Source organism: Dendropsophus ebraccatus, chromosome 10, assembly GCF_027789765.1.
Source record: "Dendropsophus ebraccatus isolate aDenEbr1 chromosome 10, aDenEbr1.pat, whole genome shotgun sequence".
Taxonomy (NCBI): Eukaryota; Metazoa; Chordata; class Amphibia; order Anura; family Hylidae; genus Dendropsophus; species Dendropsophus ebraccatus.
The window spans coordinates 73,624,870-73,643,958 of NC_091463.1; the positions used below are offsets into that span (position 1 = coordinate 73,624,870).

Consider the following 19,089-nt stretch of genomic DNA (forward strand, 5'->3'; position numbering starts at 1 on the left):
TGATAAAAACATATCCCATAGGTAAAGGGTCTTCTGTTGTATTTTACCAAATGCAAGAAAGTTTTCCTTACCTTCTCAAACGCCCACTTGTCATGAGTGTACTCTGCATATTTGTTGATAAAGCCATCAAGCTTTTCAGGGATGATTACACTGTGATATAAAAAATACACTTGTGTACATTAAGCCTAATTGTTTTTGAAGAGACCGTAAATGCATTTTCTATTTAATATGTTGACCACATATCACAATATAGGCCATGTAGCCTATTAGTTAATGTAATTCTGTGGAAGTGCCTAATGTCCACACCAGAATCCCTTACATACAAGAACACTTACTTTAAGGTCTCTATCGGTTTGGGGTCAAAGTTTCCTTCAGCATCCACAGAAGCCTTCTTCTCAGTCTTTGAGGAGTAGCTAGCATCCACATAGTCAGGTGGTATGGCACCAGCAATTGCACATAGACAGGGCATAGTGATCTTATAAAGCTCAGCATCAAATTTCTGTAAATGGAGAATTTCAAAAATTACCAAAAATTGGACAATTAATTGTAAATTTGATATATAATAAGGTATTACAATGAGTTACCTTATGTCCGAGAGAATCAAATATGCCCCAGAAAAGTTTCCTTGTTAGATGAAGTTCCTCTTCAGATGACACACCATAATTGGCCCATCCCGTTGGAAGACAGTAGTATTTCCAGCAACGCTCATAGTGATTGGTGAGGAGCTTAAATGAAGAAAAATAGAGAAAAGTACTATTGATGTTCACTCGTTTCATCTGACACCCGCTGTCAATGACCAGCATCAGTAATCCTTCCCATGCCAGTCATTTAATTGTATAGTTGCCGTGATCAATAGCAAAGGTGGCATCTATACTTTTATAATTGTAAGTCAGTCAGGTTCAGGGGTCTGATCTGCACCACCGCTTCTGCCTTCACAAGGCTTTTATGAATGCTGTGACAGATTTGCCAATACAGTTTGCCGCACTAGTAGACCGCCTGTTTGATAGATCAGTGCAATGTGTGTTGCATTAATCTATATAAGCAATCAGATGATTATTTGAATAATTCCTCTAGGAAGACTAAAAAAGTGTATTAAAACTTTTAATATTTTAAAAAAATCATTCATAATAACATTTCTTATCACCCCTCTTTATTGTTTAAATTAAAGAAAATCTAAACACTCCAAAATTTTACATATCAGGTATCTGTGCAGAATTGTCAAAACTAATAAAATATAACATAACTGATTCCGCACGGTAAACGGTGTATGCAAAATAATCACTAAAAAGTGATCAAAAGGTGACATTAATACTGATATAGCATTAATAAAACGACAAATCACAGGACAGCTTTGAAGGCTAAAGTGTAAAAAAAGTTATATTTAAATTGGTTTATTTTTTTGTTGTTAAAAAACAACAAATTCACCGAAGACTGTAAACTGTACCTCAGTAATTGAAAATATAACTAAATATACAACCTTACCTTCAGTGGCATTTTGGCAAACTCATTAAGAATTGGAACATCAAAGACAAGCCTTCTCAGCAGATGCTGTAACATGGATGGACGGAGATATCTAGATACAGAAACAGGGAATTAATTATGGAAGCAGGGCATATGACTGACACAGCAAAAATTGAAAATTCATAAAAGCCAATGAAATGTAGTCTGGGCTTTGTAAAGAACTGATGTGATATAACAATGAGATCAGTATTAGAAAGATGAAAACATTGAGGATTGGTATCATAATTGGCAAAAATGTCAATTTGTGCTCTGTGCCTCTTTGCCTGTGATATTTGTACCTGCACAGTCCCATTAAACACTCCTCAATAACATCTCTCTGAGCTTTGGTGAGAGAACGTCCACGGGATAATCTGTAAATAGTGTGCAACATGGAGTCCACCATTATAGCACGGTGCTCAGTGCCGGCAAACAGAGGAGCGCATTTGGTGATAAGAGGAAGGACCGCCAAACACAGGTATCGATTTAAGGCCAAGGCCATTTCAGTGGTGCTGAATGCAGCCTGAGATTCAAGGAAGAGAGAACATAATGAGTAATGTGAAAGCAAATAATTTAGTCTTTGATAAAATTACAGGAATTGCACAAGAGTAGCAAAACATGGCAGACAACAGCAAAACTGTTAACAGAATCTGTTTGGTATTACAGCTAAAGGCTCCCTTACACCGGCCAATTATCAAGCAAAAGAGTATTTGTAGGAATTCTTGGTCCCGATAATTGACACATGTAAGAGGAACCGATGAATGGGGAACACTTGTTTGTTGTATCTTTTGTGTTGCCAATAAAATCATTCACAGCCGCACAGCACTCTGTATAAACAGGGAAGAATGATGAAGTGAAAGGTCAATTGTTAAAGCCTTGTGAATGTTCAGCAAACAAATGCCAATCACTGAAGACAGTGATCAATATCAGGAGCTAGTCAACCAATCTAAAGGGCCTAAGCTCCATTGAAGTGATTGAGCTTAAAGGGAAACTGACAGCACGGATATGCATACATCTGTGCTGCCAATATTCCATTGCCATGCACACAAGCAGTGCATACTTACCAGCCACGCTGCTCTGTGATCTGGCGTTTTTATTTCTGGGCTGACAAAGAGGTGTGTGACATTGTCAACACCCACGCTGCAAGGCCTTAGCCCGCCCTGCTCTCCATTTGATGCTGTAGTTGCAGGCCCGGAAATAAAGATTGTTTCTCATGAAGACATGGGATCACAGAGCAGCGGGGATGGTAAGTATACACTGCTTGTGTGAACAGCAGTGGGAAACTGGAAGCACAGATTAAGCTGTAATACCACACAACCTGAAGACAAGTAAGAACTGTTTCAGTCATGTTTTTCTAGCTAGAAAAATAGAATTCAAGCAATTCTTAGCTAGTATGTAAGGGTCAGCATTTACTGTTTTTTTTTTTTTTACAAATTTAAGTACTTACAGTGTCCAGAGATGCAGCTGCTCTCATATCTGGTAGAAAACCAACTTCTAGAACTTGTAACAGGAAATCCTGATTGTCAATACCGTAGACACGGTCCAGGAAGAGAACCATTGGTGCCTTATGATCTGGCACGAAGCTGGCAGACATTTTTGGCTCAATAATATTACCATCTGGCAAAGAAGAAATAATAAAAAATAAGGTATGGTATCACCTCATACCCACCTGTGTTGCCTATATAATACTTAGAGTGTCCCTCCCATGTGAAAATATGTCTGACACGTCAAATGTTTCGGTGTTTAGACCCCCACTGATTGTTACAATGAGCTTCTACCCCTGTCTTTCTGCTCTCCCTGTCTCGCTGTAGGGTACATTACATAGTACGTCTATGGCACTCATCACCCACAATGGTGATGGGGAGATGGGAAGAGAAGGGTTCATCCACACACCTCTCTCAACTAGTTCTAGTGGTTGATGGGAGACCCCAGACCCAGACTGATGAAAACTTTTGGCATGTCTCAATGTCAAAGGATTTTCACGTGATGGGGACACTTTATTGCCATAGTTATTTTAGATGACTGTTTTAGTCTCTGTTTTTCACAAGAATTAGTTAAGTTTTTAAGTTCTAAAGAATCCATTCACACACACAGAAAAGAAGCATCTTACCCTTTCCAAATGCTGGTATTTGAAGGGGGAGGCTAATAACTCCAACCAGGTCTTCAATGGGCACCAAAGATCGAAGAATAGCTCGGATTCGCAAGGCTTCACCTTTTCCAGCTTGGATCAACTTCAGGAATATAGTGAAACATAATTCAGTTATTAAATACATAACATAAAAAGCAGGATAACTAGCTGACACACATCATAAAGAAACAAGACATGATAAAGAACAGCCTTTGGGGTGTACGACGTATGTGGTTACAGAGGATTCAATAGAGAAGTGCCACAGTAGGCCTAGAAGAGTTTCTAATATCTGTTGCATAGTTGCATTTTTTACACTTTGTATAACACTGTTATTAGACTATGTATGGGGAATATGTGAACTCCATATGGTGGTTAAATATCTTTGGGGCAATATTACCCTACAAAGCATTTTTTTTTAGCAGTTTATAGTGATGGCAGAACTGTATAGCCTTGTTATTTAGCCAACTAAATGAAAGTGCTATTTGGCTAATGTATGACATTATCTCAAGAGAGCATTAACGTCATACTTAAAAGGAGGGTGGGATTAAAAAGGATGTGTACTCACTAGCTGCCAATCCCCCCATGGTCCCTGCCTTTTCATGCATAGGAAATGTCAGATTGGCCAATCATTGGTATTAGCCGTGATGATTGGTGGCTGGTGAGAACATATTTTTGGCATATCCTGAGCTCTTTTAAGTATAAAAGGAATTCTCTGGAATACCCCTATAACCATAATGTATGTCATGGTACTTTTTTTTCACTGCATGACCACATGGGTATGGGGCATTAAGAGTAGCTACTGTATTGGGCACCTCCATGTAAGGCCAGCCAAGGAGATAATTAAAACAAAAAAATCCTAGAAAAAACATATCATTTCTAAATATATTTTTGAAGAAAGGAAATATACAAGAGGACAAAAACAGACAAATATAAAAACAAGACTATAGTAAAAATAAAATAAGTAAGTGTTAGAGGTCAGCTTTAACTTACATGCATTTCAGGAGCACAACGACCCAACAAATCAATAAGAGCCGCATAGAAAGACATGATGGCGTTACCAAGGTGCAAGCGATTTTCTTCATGAACTTCCTCCCCTCCATACCTAAAAGATAGGTTCATGAAATAACCCCTCTGTGTTACCATAGTCTTAGAAGCTGACAAAGTGACTTTCTCATTAAGGAGAGAGTGAATAATAAAGCGGGTAAATCGTACTCTTCACTCACATTTCTCTACGACGATCCTTTTTGACTGTGGGACCATCCCTAGCAGGGTCCTCGGAGATCTTGATGGCTTCCTCAATTGCAGCAAGCAGACCATTACCCCCCTCACCTCTGAGAGCGGGACCAAAACATTCTGGTCGTCGAATCAGAAGACGTACCACCACGTTGGCGTTTTCCTCCACGCTTTCTCCTAGCAATTGTGAATGACATATGTTTATCAACAAATATGTAAGAAACTAACAAAGTTGTTTTGTGGAATATGTCAGGTATTGTTCAAAGTTAGTTATTTACTCACCGTTTACAAATACAGCAAATCGAAGGAAGTCTAGGTACCTCTCTCCTCCCCCTGGGTTCCATCCAATGTCAGGATAACCCTTGGCTAGCAACATAGGACAGCTCTGTAGGCCACAGCCAGCTAGATAGGAGACCACCTGGACAAAAGGAAAGAGGTCTTTAGTTCTACTGCCTGTTGGGACTATAACTATAGAAATTAACCCCAATTCTTTCTCACCTTCTCCAAGTCCTGTTCTTGAAGAGCTAGGGCTAACTCATTATTGTCTATCACCGAAGCTGCAGCTACATCTAGAGGCGTAGAACCTCTCATACCTGCAATAAGAACACAGCATGAATCATCTAACACCGCCCATTTGGAGAGACTCTTTTAGGCATTGCATTTGCCTGGGATTTACTTACCCAAACCAATACCACTGTTCTCTAGCAGGTAGCTAAGGTGATCAAACATTGCTCTTTGGTTCTGTCGACTGATTCTACAGAAATAGCAAAGGAACCTGCAGCAGTTGGTGACCATTTTAGGAAAGCGAATCTCCTGATACAAAAAGAATGGATATTTTTAACAATAGAGAAGGCATGAGACCATTAAGTTTAACTTATTACCCTAATGTGTTGATCCAGAGGAAGGCAAAACAAACCCTTATAAAGCAGATGCCAATTGCCCCATACCAGGGAAACTCCTTAAAGGCTCCAAATATGGCAATCAGAATAAATCTAGTAAATCTAATAAATCTAGTAACTATAGCTCGTAGTATTATATACTGTGTCTCTTGTTCTTGTTCAGGACATTCACCTTATTTTACATATTTTAGCAAATGGGAAGAAATAACCATAAGGCTGGTTCACTAATTGTGATCTATGGGCTAATAATTTGGTCGAATTTGTTAATCTATGAAATACCTGTTTAAAAATAGAAATCTTGTTATATTTATATCGCTATAAAATATTATAGGACATTCTCAGAATCACATTGAGAGCTACTTCTATATCTGCATACCCATCTACATGTCCACAGATAGCTCCATACCAAGTGCCTATACCTAGTATCTAGGGTTAGGGGTTTTCTTAGCTTTCTCCTGCATTACAGATGAGAGGAAGTTATTAGCCATGTGTGTTCTTTTGAGGGGAAACTAGGTCAATTAGGTCAATTATGTCATCTTACCTTCGTATCTCCTCCACCCAACACATTGACCATGACTTCCATAACAGTCTCGTGCATTCCCAAAGCTCGCATCAAGTTAGGATGTTGGTAGAAGACCTTGTTGTTCATGATGTTTCTAAATCAGAGAAAGAAAAATTGTGAGAATAATTAAAATAAAAAATAAAAAAATTAAGAGAATAAACACAAGTCACTAAAACGTAAGGTAATGGAACATACCCAATACTCTGGATCATCAGGTTCTCCTCCTCAGGTCCCATCTGCACAATAAGCAATGAACGAATTTGCCCCAGACTTTCCAGCAGATTCATGGTGTCTTCCACAGACACTTCATTGATGGTGTAGGCTTTAGGTAAGGCTCGGATAAGTTCTCCCAGTCCATCGTACTGACGGTGCAGCAGGCTGAACATTACTCGCACCAGCTCAGGGTTTTGGATGAAAGACTCCTGTGCCCAGTGTACCATGGTGTGAGAGATGAGTTCCTGCAAGGTGGCTGGGAAAATATATATGTATAGAGTTAGCATAAAAAAGACTAAAGTAAGGTTTACATTTTCACTTAAATATATATTCCATTATACAAACAGCACATGTAAATAGTATAATATTCGTATGCTACTATGGAAAAGGCAAGCTTCATGTCCACATCACTTTATAGTTTCATCAGTAATGGGAATGTGTTTTTGCAACCCACTTACAGGGTTTTGGCTCTTCTTCCTTTTCTTCTGGTTCGGGTTCCGGCTCCTCTTTCTTGCCCCGTAGATTACGCACTTTCTCGAGTAAATTGAAGAGACGTCTAGCAAGACTTGTGTCTTCCTGTTCTTCCTCCTCTTCCCCTTCCATTTGGACACCTACAATATAAACACTTCTAAGATATGCATCTCCTATTTTTTTATTTGAAAAAAAAAAAAAGGCAGCACATCTGGTTAAAACACAAGCCTAAAAACCTGCAAAGCCCTACATACCGCAGTGGGACAAGAGGTCAGCGTGAAATTCATTCAGCTCATTTTGAATTTCCTCGGGTACAGGGGTTTCTTCTTCAAGCATGTTCCTGAAGTTTACTAACATGTTAATCTGCAAAACAGCATAATAATATGTATAATATAGTGCATGTGCATTATAAAAAAATACAAACATTATTTTATAATATATCTGCAACAGTGAAAGGCATAAAAGGTTGAGCCCTACCTGTTCTTGTGGTGGGGATCTGAACTCCCTTGTCCTACGAGCGGTTTCTGCTGCTGACATGGTAAAGGCCTGCATTAGCTCTCTGTATCGCTGTCTCTGATTGGTTTGTAGACTGTCCACGTGGCGCTCAGAGAATGCGATGATGGCTTCAACGCGATGTTGCAATTCTCGGTCACAGAAATATTGTAGTAAATTACACATCTGCAGAGGAAGACATACACAATTCACATCATAAGAATTATTACCAGACATCATACTAATACATTTATGCAATATTCTCCATAATCTTCAAACCTTAACAGATGCTCCAAACACCTACCTGCAACTTTACAGACTCTGGCAGCTTCATCTGCAGTAAACCTTCTTCTAAACTCTCTTCTTCTGCTTTTTCCTCCTCCTCTCCGGTCTCAGCTGCCTTTTCTTCACCTTCTTCTTTTGTCTCTTCTTCTGCTCCTTCCTCCCCCTCAGCATCTTTTTCTGTAGCCTCTTCTCCTGCATCCTCCTCTACACCTTCCTCTGTCTTCTCCTCCTCTTCTGCTGGTTCTTCTTCCGAAAATACATAGGGCTCTATCATCTTTAAGATGTGCCGGACGTCATCGTCCTCAAAGACACCCATGATAAGGAGAGTAGAGATCAGCTTCAAGACTGGTACGAACTGGAATTCGACGCTTCCTCCAACAGGATCTCTAGTGTGCTGTCCACCATCCAGTACTGATTCCGTCAACATGTTAATAGCCTTGGTTTTCAGGATATCCAGTGGGATATAAGGGCTGAGCTGATAAAGTTCAGAACTGGTGCTGACAAAGCAAGTATGTGAAAAATGGAGCTCTGGCCTTAGGCATGTACTCATGCCTACACCAGGCAACCCATGCTTCTTGTTCTCATTAGGAAATAGCTTGATACTCTTTGTCTTGTCTGTCATTGGCACAATAAATTCACTGTTCATTGTCAGGCGTGCTCTCTTTGCAGACTCTAAATGGATACTTATGAGGAGATCATAGAAGCCACTTCGAAGAAGACCTGATAAGTGGTTACTCTCAATGGTGTAAAGCAGCTGAGATTCATTAACATGGCTGGTGAGGGCATGGGCCACTCGGTTATTTCCAAGGGCGCAGACTGAGCAGTAGAGTTTCAGAGTATGGTAGTGGAACTTCAGCATATCCAAGCGTTCTGACAACTCAAGGATGTCAATACACCTAAAATAAAAGTGAATTTATTATCAATACGGTTAGCGATTTTTACTAAAATTTTATAGATTGTGGAACATGTTTAGACTGGCTCAAACATTTCCACAGAAAATTAATTTATCTTTAAAAATAGATGATTTTACCTGTTTTCTTCTGGAATATGGAGAGCCATCATCATAAGTGGTTCTATGCACTCCACCATCCAGCCATGCCTATCGCTGACCTTCCCTGATTCTACACTTAAAAATTCATTGGGCATCCGACTCCAAACCACAGGCGTTAGCATCTGAACATCCAGACGAGGTGGGCACTGGGGCACTGGGTTCTTATTTTCACTACGGAACATGGCTGCAGATATAGGCATGATATTCTGTGGGTGGAAATAGTCTAGCATAAGTATGGCATAGCAATTGTAGTTATGCTCAAGAACAATGTCAACAATCCATCTTGTCTATCAAGAACTGGTATGACATTCCATTGTTTATTCATTCTTTACCTTTAATTTTCCAAGTTCAAATTGGAACAAATTCTGGCTCAATGGTTGAACAAAGACAGCGGGGAAAAGCTTTGTGTTGGGCTCAACCTACAAGAAAAACAAAGCAGAGCATTATTGGAAAAGGCAAGTGTGCCAACTCAAGTAGACTTCTTACATTTTGGACCTAGGGATTCACCCTAGCATAATGCACTTTTAACACCGAAGCAAAGCCAGAAAGTATGAAGGAAATGTCAGCCTTTATTTACCTGGAAGAAAGTATTAACTTCTTTCCCATTGGCCGTAAAGGTCATGAGCCCAGTTGCTAAATCAATTAAGCAACCAATAACAAGATCCTCTTTTCGGACACGAGCTTGTTGGGTGTTGTTGCTAAATTCTCCACCCCAAACCATGTAACAGTTGCTGCGCTTGATGCTGAGAATTTAAGAAAGTTAAGATGGTCATGTCTCCTATATATTATTCAAAACTAGTACATTGAATATTCTTAGTTTTTATTCTCATTATTTATTTAGAGTATTCTATGGTACATGCACCCTGCTCTCTGTCCTTTTTTCCACATTTTTCATGTCTTGGCTTCTATTGTTCATCACTTACCTGTTATATATGTTTCCTTTGTCATCCCCCATTGTGATGGTGGCCATACGGACTTTGTTCAGGTCAAAGTTCATATCATACAGATGATAGTCAGGAGTCACCCAACCTACCCAAACTCCTGTGGGTTCTTCTCCAGCAAAGATTCTTACCGAGTAATAATACTGAAGAAATGTTAGAAGAGGATAACAAGTTAAATCAATATAATGCATAAACAAATGATTTTTTTTGCCAGAATGCAAATACCAATAAATGTATTTTAAGGACACAAGGGAATATCTACCGTAGTAGTGTTCATGATGATATCTATGTCGTCTCTATCATCAGGCACAACATCTTTCATTAAACGAGGCATAGTTGGTACAACCGGAGGGGGTGAGATGAATGCTGGTTTCCTGGCTTTAAAGAGGAACCTGAGAAAAGTGAGATGTTAAAAGGAAGTCACAGGACATCAAAAACCTTATGCTGGCCAGTTAGTATAAGACAGGGATTTTTTGGTTATTTGCATACCCCCTCTTTCCTTTGGTCTTTTCTGTAGTAACATCTTTCTCATTCTCCGGCTTTGCCACCTCCTTTGGTGGTTCTTTAGGTGTTTCCTTCTCATTGGTAGCATCTGCTTCCTTGCGGCTGGCAGATTTCTTCAGCAGCTCAAACTCAGAATCCATATCGACATCTAGGACCTCCTCTTCAGGTATGGTAAAGGTACGAGTAAGAGGAGTAGCTCCTGGGGTACACTTGAATGTCTCATAGAATTCCACAGGCATGCTGAGTCTAAAGAAAAGCATGTCATTGTTGCTGTTCTGGGACCCGAAAGTCTTGTGGGTCACTTTGAGACAAGGTGGGTTGTCCACCGTTCCATCAATTCTTCCAACCTGAAAAATACAGATTTGGTTGTGTATTGTGTTCAGAACTTTGTAGTTTCCTTAAAGTCACGTCACAGCCTCTCACCTCAATGTGACCATGATCTGGAGGAACCGGAACAAATTGAGGAAGACTCTTGCTAAACCAAGTGGTAATTTCTCTCTTCATGTTGATGGCAAATGGTTCAAAACCTTCCTGCAGACCACAGATGGTAAAGAAGCGGAGACTGCCAACATCCTGCCCCAGATTTAGTCTACCAACTTGGGACATTCCAAGGCTGCAGACAGGGATGAACCCTAAGGATGGGGGATACATATGAATCAGAAACATAGGAATGATAAGGATAAAGCTTTCTCTTGTTGGCCCATTAATCTACATGGGATAGATGTCACACTTACCATCTCCGATTTCTATATCCTTAAAGGCTAACTCAGAGCCAGAATCACTTATCAGCATCTCTCCATTCAATGTAAACATGATATTCATTTCAGTCAGGTCAATCATACACCCAACAACATCTCCCGGAAGCCAGTTACGGCCAAAAGGTTCACTTCCGATGTGCCATCGCTGACCCTGTGGGGTAGCAGATAAGCATAAACATAAGCAGAATGACAAAACCAAAAGTCAAACACCAATAGTGCCTTATACATGTTTAAAGGTGCAACTAAACATAAATCTAACCCTGACCTAATCTATCACATCACTATACAGTTTTGGACTGGGGTTCTTTTGTCCACCCTGAAGAGTCTACCTTTGATCTATACAGAACATGAAAATGTATTCTTTGGAGGGTTAGAAGACTGCTGTAGTTCCTATAGTGCCAGCGAAGCTGAAACTGAAGGTAATTTTCTTACTACCCTTAGTGCACCGATCCGCCCCGCCAGCCCTCCCCTCTCCATGAATATTGGGGCAGTGCTCTGCAGTGACATCACTCCAGTGCTCACACAGTGTATATACAAGAGCGGGGGCAGGCCAGAATGGTAGTCCCGCCCTCAGTACACCAAACTGCCTAATTTGCATAGTGAGAAGTCATAATTTGCCAAAAAGAGTGCTGAGGATGAAGGTAAAAAAAATACACCTCCTTTTTAGCATCCCGGCACTATAAGTCATAATAGCAAGGTACAGTATTCTAACCTGCTGTTAATTTTCCTTTAACTTCATCTTTGTAGCTATTATTGCACACAATGTAATCTAATAGGTTTTCATGTGAATCAATACACAAGAATTAAACCCTAGTGATAAGCAATTGACATTCAATTACATGGTTGGCATGAAATTTATAACTAGAGATGAGCGAGCATGCTCGTCCGGGCTTGGTACTCGTTTGAGTAGGGTACTCAATGGTGCTCGCTACTCTGGCGAGCATCTTGCAATACTCAAGACAGTGGCTTTTTCTCAGCCAATCATCATGCAGGGGAGTCTTTGGGAGCTTGTAGCATCACATGGGAACCCTACATGTCGATAGAAGCGATTGGCTGGCCAGATCAGATGACCTGGGCATATAAGTATCAGGTCCCGCGATGCTCGCTTCAGACGCAGGCTGGATGAGCATAGGGAGAGAGCTACTGTCTGTCAGGGAGAGCGTTAGGGTGGGAATAATAGTGTCTGTTCGGCAGGAACCACAAAGAACCCAACAGTCCTTCTAAGGGCTACAACTACATTTTTTTTGATACTTTTGGCTGCTGGCTGAAACTTGTAGTGCAGCTACCGCCATCTTGGCTGCACACTGTACAGAGCGACCGGTGCCAAAAAAGGGGACAGCACATGGTCCACAAAGACCTCAAAGAAATTGCCCAAAGTCCTCTCAACATTCATTTGTGCTGTTGCTGTACCCTTGCTTGCTGGGATCTGTAGTGTAGCTACACCTATCCTGGCTGTGCAATGTGTAGTGTAACGGGTGCTCTAAAACATACAGCACCTGGTACCTGGTACACAGAGACTCCATAGACTACACCAAAAGTCCTCCCAGTTGCACCTAGTTGTTGTGCTTTCCTAACATGTGCCAGGACATGTGCCTTGCCCATCTTAATCTGGGTCAGCAAAATTGTATTGAGGGCCACCACCCGGCTGTTCCCCATAATTTGGCGTAATGTTGCGATTAGCCAGCCTCAGAGGCATCCATGTATGCTACCCCTGCTGTTTCCTTTCCATTTTCTTGTTGTTTCCATCATTTTCTGAGGTTTCCAGGTTTTCAGGCAACCTTCCCTGCGCAGAGCTTTGGTCCCCTACAAAAATGCTCGAGTTTCCCATTGACTTCAATGGGGTTTGATACTCGAAACGAGCACCTGAGTATCAGGAAATATTCATCTCGAGTATCGAGCACCCGAGCATTTTAGTACTCCCTCATCTTTATTTATAACCATTTGGTGTTAGAGCCTGAGACCACCAGAGGATCCTCTGGTCCTTTATAGGTCAGTCATACATCTTGTTATACACATAAGACAGTAAATACAGTTTATACATAGTGTCATATACAAAATAAGTACTCACCCTGCATCCATTAAATACATAAGCTAGGTCATCAGCTCCAAGTTCCACATCCGGTCGCACGTCAGGTCGAGCCCATCCCACTCTCATCTCTCCTGTCGTTACGGCCTCAAATTCAAAATACCATTTGCCAGATTTTATCGCATACGACTTCTCAGCACGGAAGATGCGCATTCTTTCAGCCCGAGGCTTCGTTACTCCCTGACCCGCTGTGAGGAGAAGAAATAACATATTATGGTAGGGCCAGATATTCTTCTATCTCGTCCTGTCATCAGCAAGGACACTTGTTCCCCATAGTATTCCATAGATGTATTCATTCAATAAAGCATAACATATCAAAAAATAATTTTGGCCAAACTTCTCCTTTAATATTGCACCATATCAGTTCAATAATGAGGAATTTTTTTTACATTTTTTTGTTCTGGTTTAAAAGAATTTTGCTGTTTTCATGCAACAGTTGACACAAATCAAACCAGATTTTTACAAACTTTCCAGTTAACACTTACTGCTCTCCTGGTCAGGGGGCTCTATATTGTATCCATATCCAATAAGAGTGCGTACAGCCTCACACAGGCTGTCTCTATTGGTTTTCTTGGTCTTCTCATCTAGCAGACTGTATGGCACAAGACGAGGGTTCCTCCTGTTCTTGATGTCCTGCAAGGTAGTTTATGGTTGTTTATCGACCTCCATAATAAAAGCAGCCATACAAGTTCAACAGCATGTTCGGCCAACAGCTATTTCTTCCACCCATCCCAATATACATGCTCATATCACATCGCTCTCAATAGAGAGAGAAGAGTAGGAAGGACAAAAAGAATTGAATGTTGAAATTAAACGTGCACAATTCTTCTTCCCTCCGACATCATCAAGTTGAAAGGTTCCTTTATACATTAGTCATCTGGTGCCATCTGGTGTGTTTTCCTAACTTTAAAAGAACTCAATGGTGAATAATTTGGCTGATGCCTCATTGACTCCCCAGCTCCCCGCCTTGCAGTGGCACTAAATGAAACTTGTTTTTAACCATAATTCCGGCCCCAGGAGGATGCCAGACCCCGTGAGCAGACATGGCATGGTGAAAACTAAAAACAGTAATGGCAGTTTGGGGTGGATGCAGCCAGTATAGATTTTCTTTAAGGTTCCCAAATACTGTTGGGCTATCTCTCCTAAACAATCCATACACATAAACATCCCTTTTGTCCCCAGTCATATGTCGGAAGGCCCCCATACAAATTGGACAGTCGTCTAGGCTTACTAAAATCGAAGGGGTGAAACGACTTTTAGATAAGGTATATGAGGACCTTTACTATTCTATTATGTTCTATTAAACCCATTGGGCAGATTTGCTAATTAAAATATCAGGTAAGACACAACAAAAGTAAAAAATAAGGATACTGAGAAGATAAAAATGACCTATGAGAAGTAACTTGGGGTCTACATACTTGTATTATGCTGTATGTCCAGCCTTGTTGCACTCTGTCTCTTGCCCAGACGTTGTGACCATTTTCTGCTAGTTTATCCACCAGGGTGTTTTGTGCTGGTGTAAGCTTGACGTGGGACAGATCGAGGGGAGCCGGCTTATATCCATTAGACATCATGTAGCTATATGATTAGAAACATTATTAAGATGATTATTTTAAGATGGTTTTATCCCTCCTGTCATGACTTTAAAAAAAACCACTTACGTTTTGGGAAGCTTTATCTTCTTCAGGTTTTCTTCTGCCTTTTCATCGGCCATGCCCACATGGCATCCAAGTGCTAGGAGGGTCCTATATGGATAAACAATGTACAACTTAGTTTTCCAATCTACAATTCCATAACCAAGCTTAAGACCCTAATAAGGAAACCTAATCCATCCTACAACTAGGGAATTCTATGGGTTAATGCCTACTTCAAGGTCTCTCCAGACATCAGCAAGTTGTAATTTCTCTCTGGTTCAGGCAGACTATGGAAGTCAAGGAGACATGGATGTAACCTCTTGTTGTCATCCCGGATCTAATGAATGAAATGAAAAAAAAATAGCACGATTATGAATATTCATGAAAATGTTGCCAATATTTGGTAGCATCACCAGAGTAAGATACTTACTGGTCCGTAGGTCCATCCCTGCTCAATTCTTGTGAGAGCCCAAAGTTCATGGATGTTTTCTGCCAACTTTTCTCGGATTCTTTCCAGATGAGGGGGAAGGACAATCTACAAAGAGGGATGTATCAATTTAAATTTGTGGGGCTTATGCTTCGGGTGGTAAAGAGGGTATGAAAGAGAAGCCAGCAAGACTAATATATAACACTCCAGATTAAAATGATTTTTTTTATTGGTTATAACTTATTCCTACCTGTATCGTGTCCACAGGACAAGGAACAAAGGAAGTATGGGAGAGGGATTTGGTGGGTCCAAGAAGATTACGAATATCTTGATAGTCATTTTTGTATTCCTTGATAGGCTCTACACGCATTCGATCCCGGGGAAGAAGTGCTTCATAAACTGGAGCATAGCCAGGAGGTGGAAGGAACTTAAAATCACCATGTCGACCACCAAGAAGAAAACGTATTCTGCGCAAGACAAACACAGATGAGATCCTATGCTCTAATTGGGACACAAGATTTATCTAACCAGGCTTCAAACTTACTTGACTCCAGCAGAGAAGCTAGAAACTGGGAAGAAGAGCCCATCCAGATTGAAGTTCTCAAACATGCCCTGAACAGGATGGCCATTGAAACGGAATGAAATGCTGGGAACTGTTAAGTCCAGACAACAACTGACCACATCATCTGCTGTCAATAAATGCTGGTTGTGTGAGGCCACAGAGCGACAAACCCGACCTATCAGGAAAAAAGGTAAAGAATGTAAGAGATTCTAGTAAAAATGGTAATCTGTTGGTATCTGGTATCAATAAATGTTTACCAGTCCTCATATAAATGCTGAAAACCACTACAACCTATTGAATACAAAGATAAGCTAATGTTTTTCTTTTACCTGACCAAAGGTGAAGGCCATCAAATGCAAAGGAATACAGATCATCACCCACTCCATTGGCTCCCCAGCCTTCGCCTGCACCAGGGTAAGGACTGTAGCCCTCAGTCAGTGCCCAGCCAACGCGCAGGTGAGTGGACTCAGGAGTCACAAAAGGCTCCACGTGATCTACAATGACTTCAAAATACCACTTTTTGAACTGTGTGGAACCTTCACACGTTCCCAGAAAGACATTTGGTCTCATGCTGCAATATAACAGAGATTTGGCATTAGAATGGATGGATAATTATAAGCATTAGAAAAAAATATCATACCAATATATACTACATACCTGGTGACATAGTTAACCATCCTGGTCTGAAGAAGAAGGTCTCTGCGGGGAAGAAGGTTCTCAGTAATTAGATTCTGGTTGGATCTAACAGCTACTCCATTACACACACAGAGAGAGCAGAGGACATCCAGAACCTAAAGGCAAGGAGATAAAAACAGGTCAAGAAGGCAGAACACCAAAATTGTTAACATGTTCAGTTATTGGTCTAGATTTACAGTTACCTTGTGGTTTCGTCCATGTTTATCCAGTAAAGAAATAATGGACTTGATATGATTTTCCTTAATAATGTTCAAAACTTCAGGGCTCTCAATCAAAACGCAATACAAGACTTCCAAAATCCCTGCAATAGTAAAATATATGGATGCTAAGCTGCCATTCTCAACCTAAAGCTCCTGACTCTGGATGACATTTAGGTAAGGAACCTTATCCTTATAATGATCTCTGGTTTTACCTGATGAAGCTTCCAATCGATCCAGTTTGCTGACAACCCAATCTAAGTTACTGGAGAACAAGGCGCAGTTGGAGCGGTTTCCTCTGATCAGTGCGGCTGCATGACAAAAATAAATAAACATTAAAAAGATCTAATAGCAAATATCTAAAAAGCTTACTAAAGGTCCTATTACATCGGCTGATCTGGAGGAGCAAGCGAGTGTCGACCGGTCAGATCAGCCCTCGCTTGCTCCTTGTTCCCCGCTCGCCGACAGCGCTATTAAACGCATCGCCAGCGAGTGGATAAGAGCGCAGGTGGGGCTTTGAGAGTTGCGGGAGGGGCTTCCTGGAAATCTTTAGAACATCCAGAGAGCCCGTAGGAGGTAACTCCACCGACCTATAACACGGACCAACAGCCAGCAGACCGTCGCTATCGTTCTAGTTTTTTTTTACATGTCGGCTGATCATTGCCTTTTAACAGGAGCTATTACACCAAGTGATTATCAGCCGTAACAGCAGATTATCGCTTGGTGTAATAGCTCCTTTTAAAAGGCAATGATCAGCCAACATGCACAATGTTGGTTGATCCTTGTCTTTCAACAAGTAAAAAAAAACTAGAATGATAGCGACCGTCCACTGGCTGTCCCCTGTGTAATAGGAGCGTTGGCAGTAGACCGCCGTCATCTCCTATGGGCACCCCGGACCATCTATAGATCTTTAGCCCCACCTGCAGCTCCCCGCAGCCCCCAGCCCCCTAGACCCCCCCCCCCCCCCTCGGCTCTTACCTGGTGATTGTTTGCACGATTAATAGCGGGGAACAAGGAGCAAGCGAGTGCTGATCTGACAGGTCGGCGCTCGTTTTCTCTTCCCGTGTAATAGTCTACAAAGATTATGCAATGAAACTTATTTGTTCCTAACTAATCAGTAATATAATTTGCAGCGTCAGCCTCTAGTAGTCACAGATTATTAATAAAACTGCAGTAATCTCCATTGCACCAAGAGAATCATTATTATTACCGTCTATTAGGGAATGTATTATATCCCAGGGATGAATTTACAATTGTTCAGAGCTGAAATCTCCAGAATTCAATGCCATTCTCTGTGTTCTATTTAGGGAAATTTCATCATTTAAAGTTGTCCAGAGAAATAAATTGCCTACAGACTATTACAGCCTGTGTTGTTCAAGATTCCGAGCTGAAATCTCCCTGTAGTCCATGCTGGCTCAATGTCTGCATTCAAAGAGGTGTACTCTACCCAGGCACTGTACGGTAATCTTATGTAAGCACAATGAACTTCACTCCTGTACTATTTCCAATGATGACAAATAGAATTTTTCATTAAGTTATTCAACTTTTAACATAGAATATTTTGATATGGTTTAGTCGTTTTTAAAGGTAAAGAAGGTAGGAAAGGTGTCTAGTTAACTATGGTATCCTTACTAGGTTCCAATATCAAATGTGTATATGTCAATGGGTATGCAATTACTTTACCAACAACAATAGCTTTTGTCTATAGGCCATCTCCTTGTGCTGAAGCCTATCCCTATAAGAGGCCAGTGTACGTACCAAGCAGTTCATAAAGTAAGTTTACAATCTCCTTCCAGGCCTCGCCAGCTTCCTCTCCGGCAAACTCTGCAAAGTGAGCAGCTGTGCTGTATACGTTAAGACGGTCTATGCAGTCCAAGACAAGGGCGATTATTCCCTGGAGTGGAACAAACAAATTGTATTGTAAAACCAAGGTTGCAGAGGGTGATCATGTAGTCTTATTTCTCAGTCCTGTATCGCTCACTCCTTATCTGCCTCTTCTCCTACTATCCTGCAAGGCATAAGGAAGATGGGGCTAGGGGAGAGGAGTAACACATGACTGCAGAATCAACACTTGTTTGTAACCATGAATTCACAAAAATGTAGGATAAGTCAAGACCAATGGGTATCAGGCAGACTCCTACCTCTTCTTGGAAGAGATTTTGACGGTTCTTTAGGGACCTTAACTTGGTCTGCTTCTCCTCATGCTGTAACTCCTCCTCTGGGTGCTGGAAGTAGCCAATCAGATCTTGCAAGGTTAAAACAACCATATCAATAGGCAATGTGATTGGTTTTGAAGGCTTGTTCTTTCCACTTAAACTGTCCAGGCCCCTGGATAGAAAAAGTTAAAATGATGAAAAAAATGCAAAAATTATCACCTTTACCACCTTAGAAAGAAATTGCATACTATAGTAATTTCTGAGACCGGTCAGATTTGAATAGGCCTTGGTTCTTAA

General features: G+C 40.9%; 1 protein-coding gene across 12 annotated transcripts in view; it reads right to left on the reverse strand.

Annotated features, from left to right (window-relative positions):
- RYR1 (ryanodine receptor 1) overlaps positions 1–19,089 on the reverse strand; it is a 92,987-nt gene that overhangs the window by 42,027 nt on the left and 31,871 nt on the right. For all 12 annotated transcript variants that reach the window (XM_069943325.1, XM_069943326.1, XM_069943324.1 and 9 more), the window contains 40 exons: positions 18,778–18,964; positions 18,395–18,530; positions 16,852–16,947; positions 16,622–16,740; positions 16,401–16,534; positions 16,073–16,314; positions 15,726–15,918; positions 15,432–15,648; positions 15,185–15,289; positions 14,988–15,091; positions 14,782–14,865; positions 14,539–14,698; positions 13,606–13,753; positions 13,103–13,308; positions 11,011–11,185; positions 10,700–10,908; positions 10,262–10,623; positions 10,035–10,164; positions 9,755–9,915; positions 9,409–9,574; positions 9,164–9,250; positions 8,811–9,037; positions 7,800–8,676; positions 7,481–7,681; positions 7,258–7,366; positions 6,991–7,143; positions 6,515–6,788; positions 6,299–6,413; positions 5,539–5,671; positions 5,357–5,451; positions 5,141–5,276; positions 4,849–5,035; positions 4,616–4,727; positions 3,608–3,728; positions 2,945–3,114; positions 1,800–2,020; positions 1,483–1,573; positions 585–725; positions 336–499; positions 72–150 (listed from right to left, as the gene is read on the reverse strand). In XM_069943325.1, the coding sequence (XP_069799426.1) occupies positions 72–150; positions 336–499; positions 585–725; positions 1,483–1,573; positions 1,800–2,020; positions 2,945–3,114; positions 3,608–3,728; positions 4,616–4,727; positions 4,849–5,035; positions 5,141–5,276; positions 5,357–5,451; positions 5,539–5,671; positions 6,299–6,413; positions 6,515–6,788; positions 6,991–7,143; positions 7,258–7,366; positions 7,481–7,681; positions 7,800–8,676; positions 8,811–9,037; positions 9,164–9,250; positions 9,409–9,574; positions 9,755–9,915; positions 10,035–10,164; positions 10,262–10,623; positions 10,700–10,908; positions 11,011–11,185; positions 13,103–13,308; positions 13,606–13,753; positions 14,539–14,698; positions 14,782–14,865; positions 14,988–15,091; positions 15,185–15,289; positions 15,432–15,648; positions 15,726–15,918; positions 16,073–16,314; positions 16,401–16,534; positions 16,622–16,740; positions 16,852–16,947; positions 18,395–18,530; positions 18,778–18,964 (7,027 nt within the window). The remainder of the gene's footprint in view (positions 1–71; positions 151–335; positions 500–584; positions 726–1,482; positions 1,574–1,799; positions 2,021–2,944; positions 3,115–3,607; positions 3,729–4,615; positions 4,728–4,848; positions 5,036–5,140; positions 5,277–5,356; positions 5,452–5,538; positions 5,672–6,298; positions 6,414–6,514; positions 6,789–6,990; positions 7,144–7,257; positions 7,367–7,480; positions 7,682–7,799; positions 8,677–8,810; positions 9,038–9,163; positions 9,251–9,408; positions 9,575–9,754; positions 9,916–10,034; positions 10,165–10,261; positions 10,624–10,699; positions 10,909–11,010; positions 11,186–13,102; positions 13,309–13,605; positions 13,754–14,538; positions 14,699–14,781; positions 14,866–14,987; positions 15,092–15,184; positions 15,290–15,431; positions 15,649–15,725; positions 15,919–16,072; positions 16,315–16,400; positions 16,535–16,621; positions 16,741–16,851; positions 16,948–18,394; positions 18,531–18,777; positions 18,965–19,089) is intronic.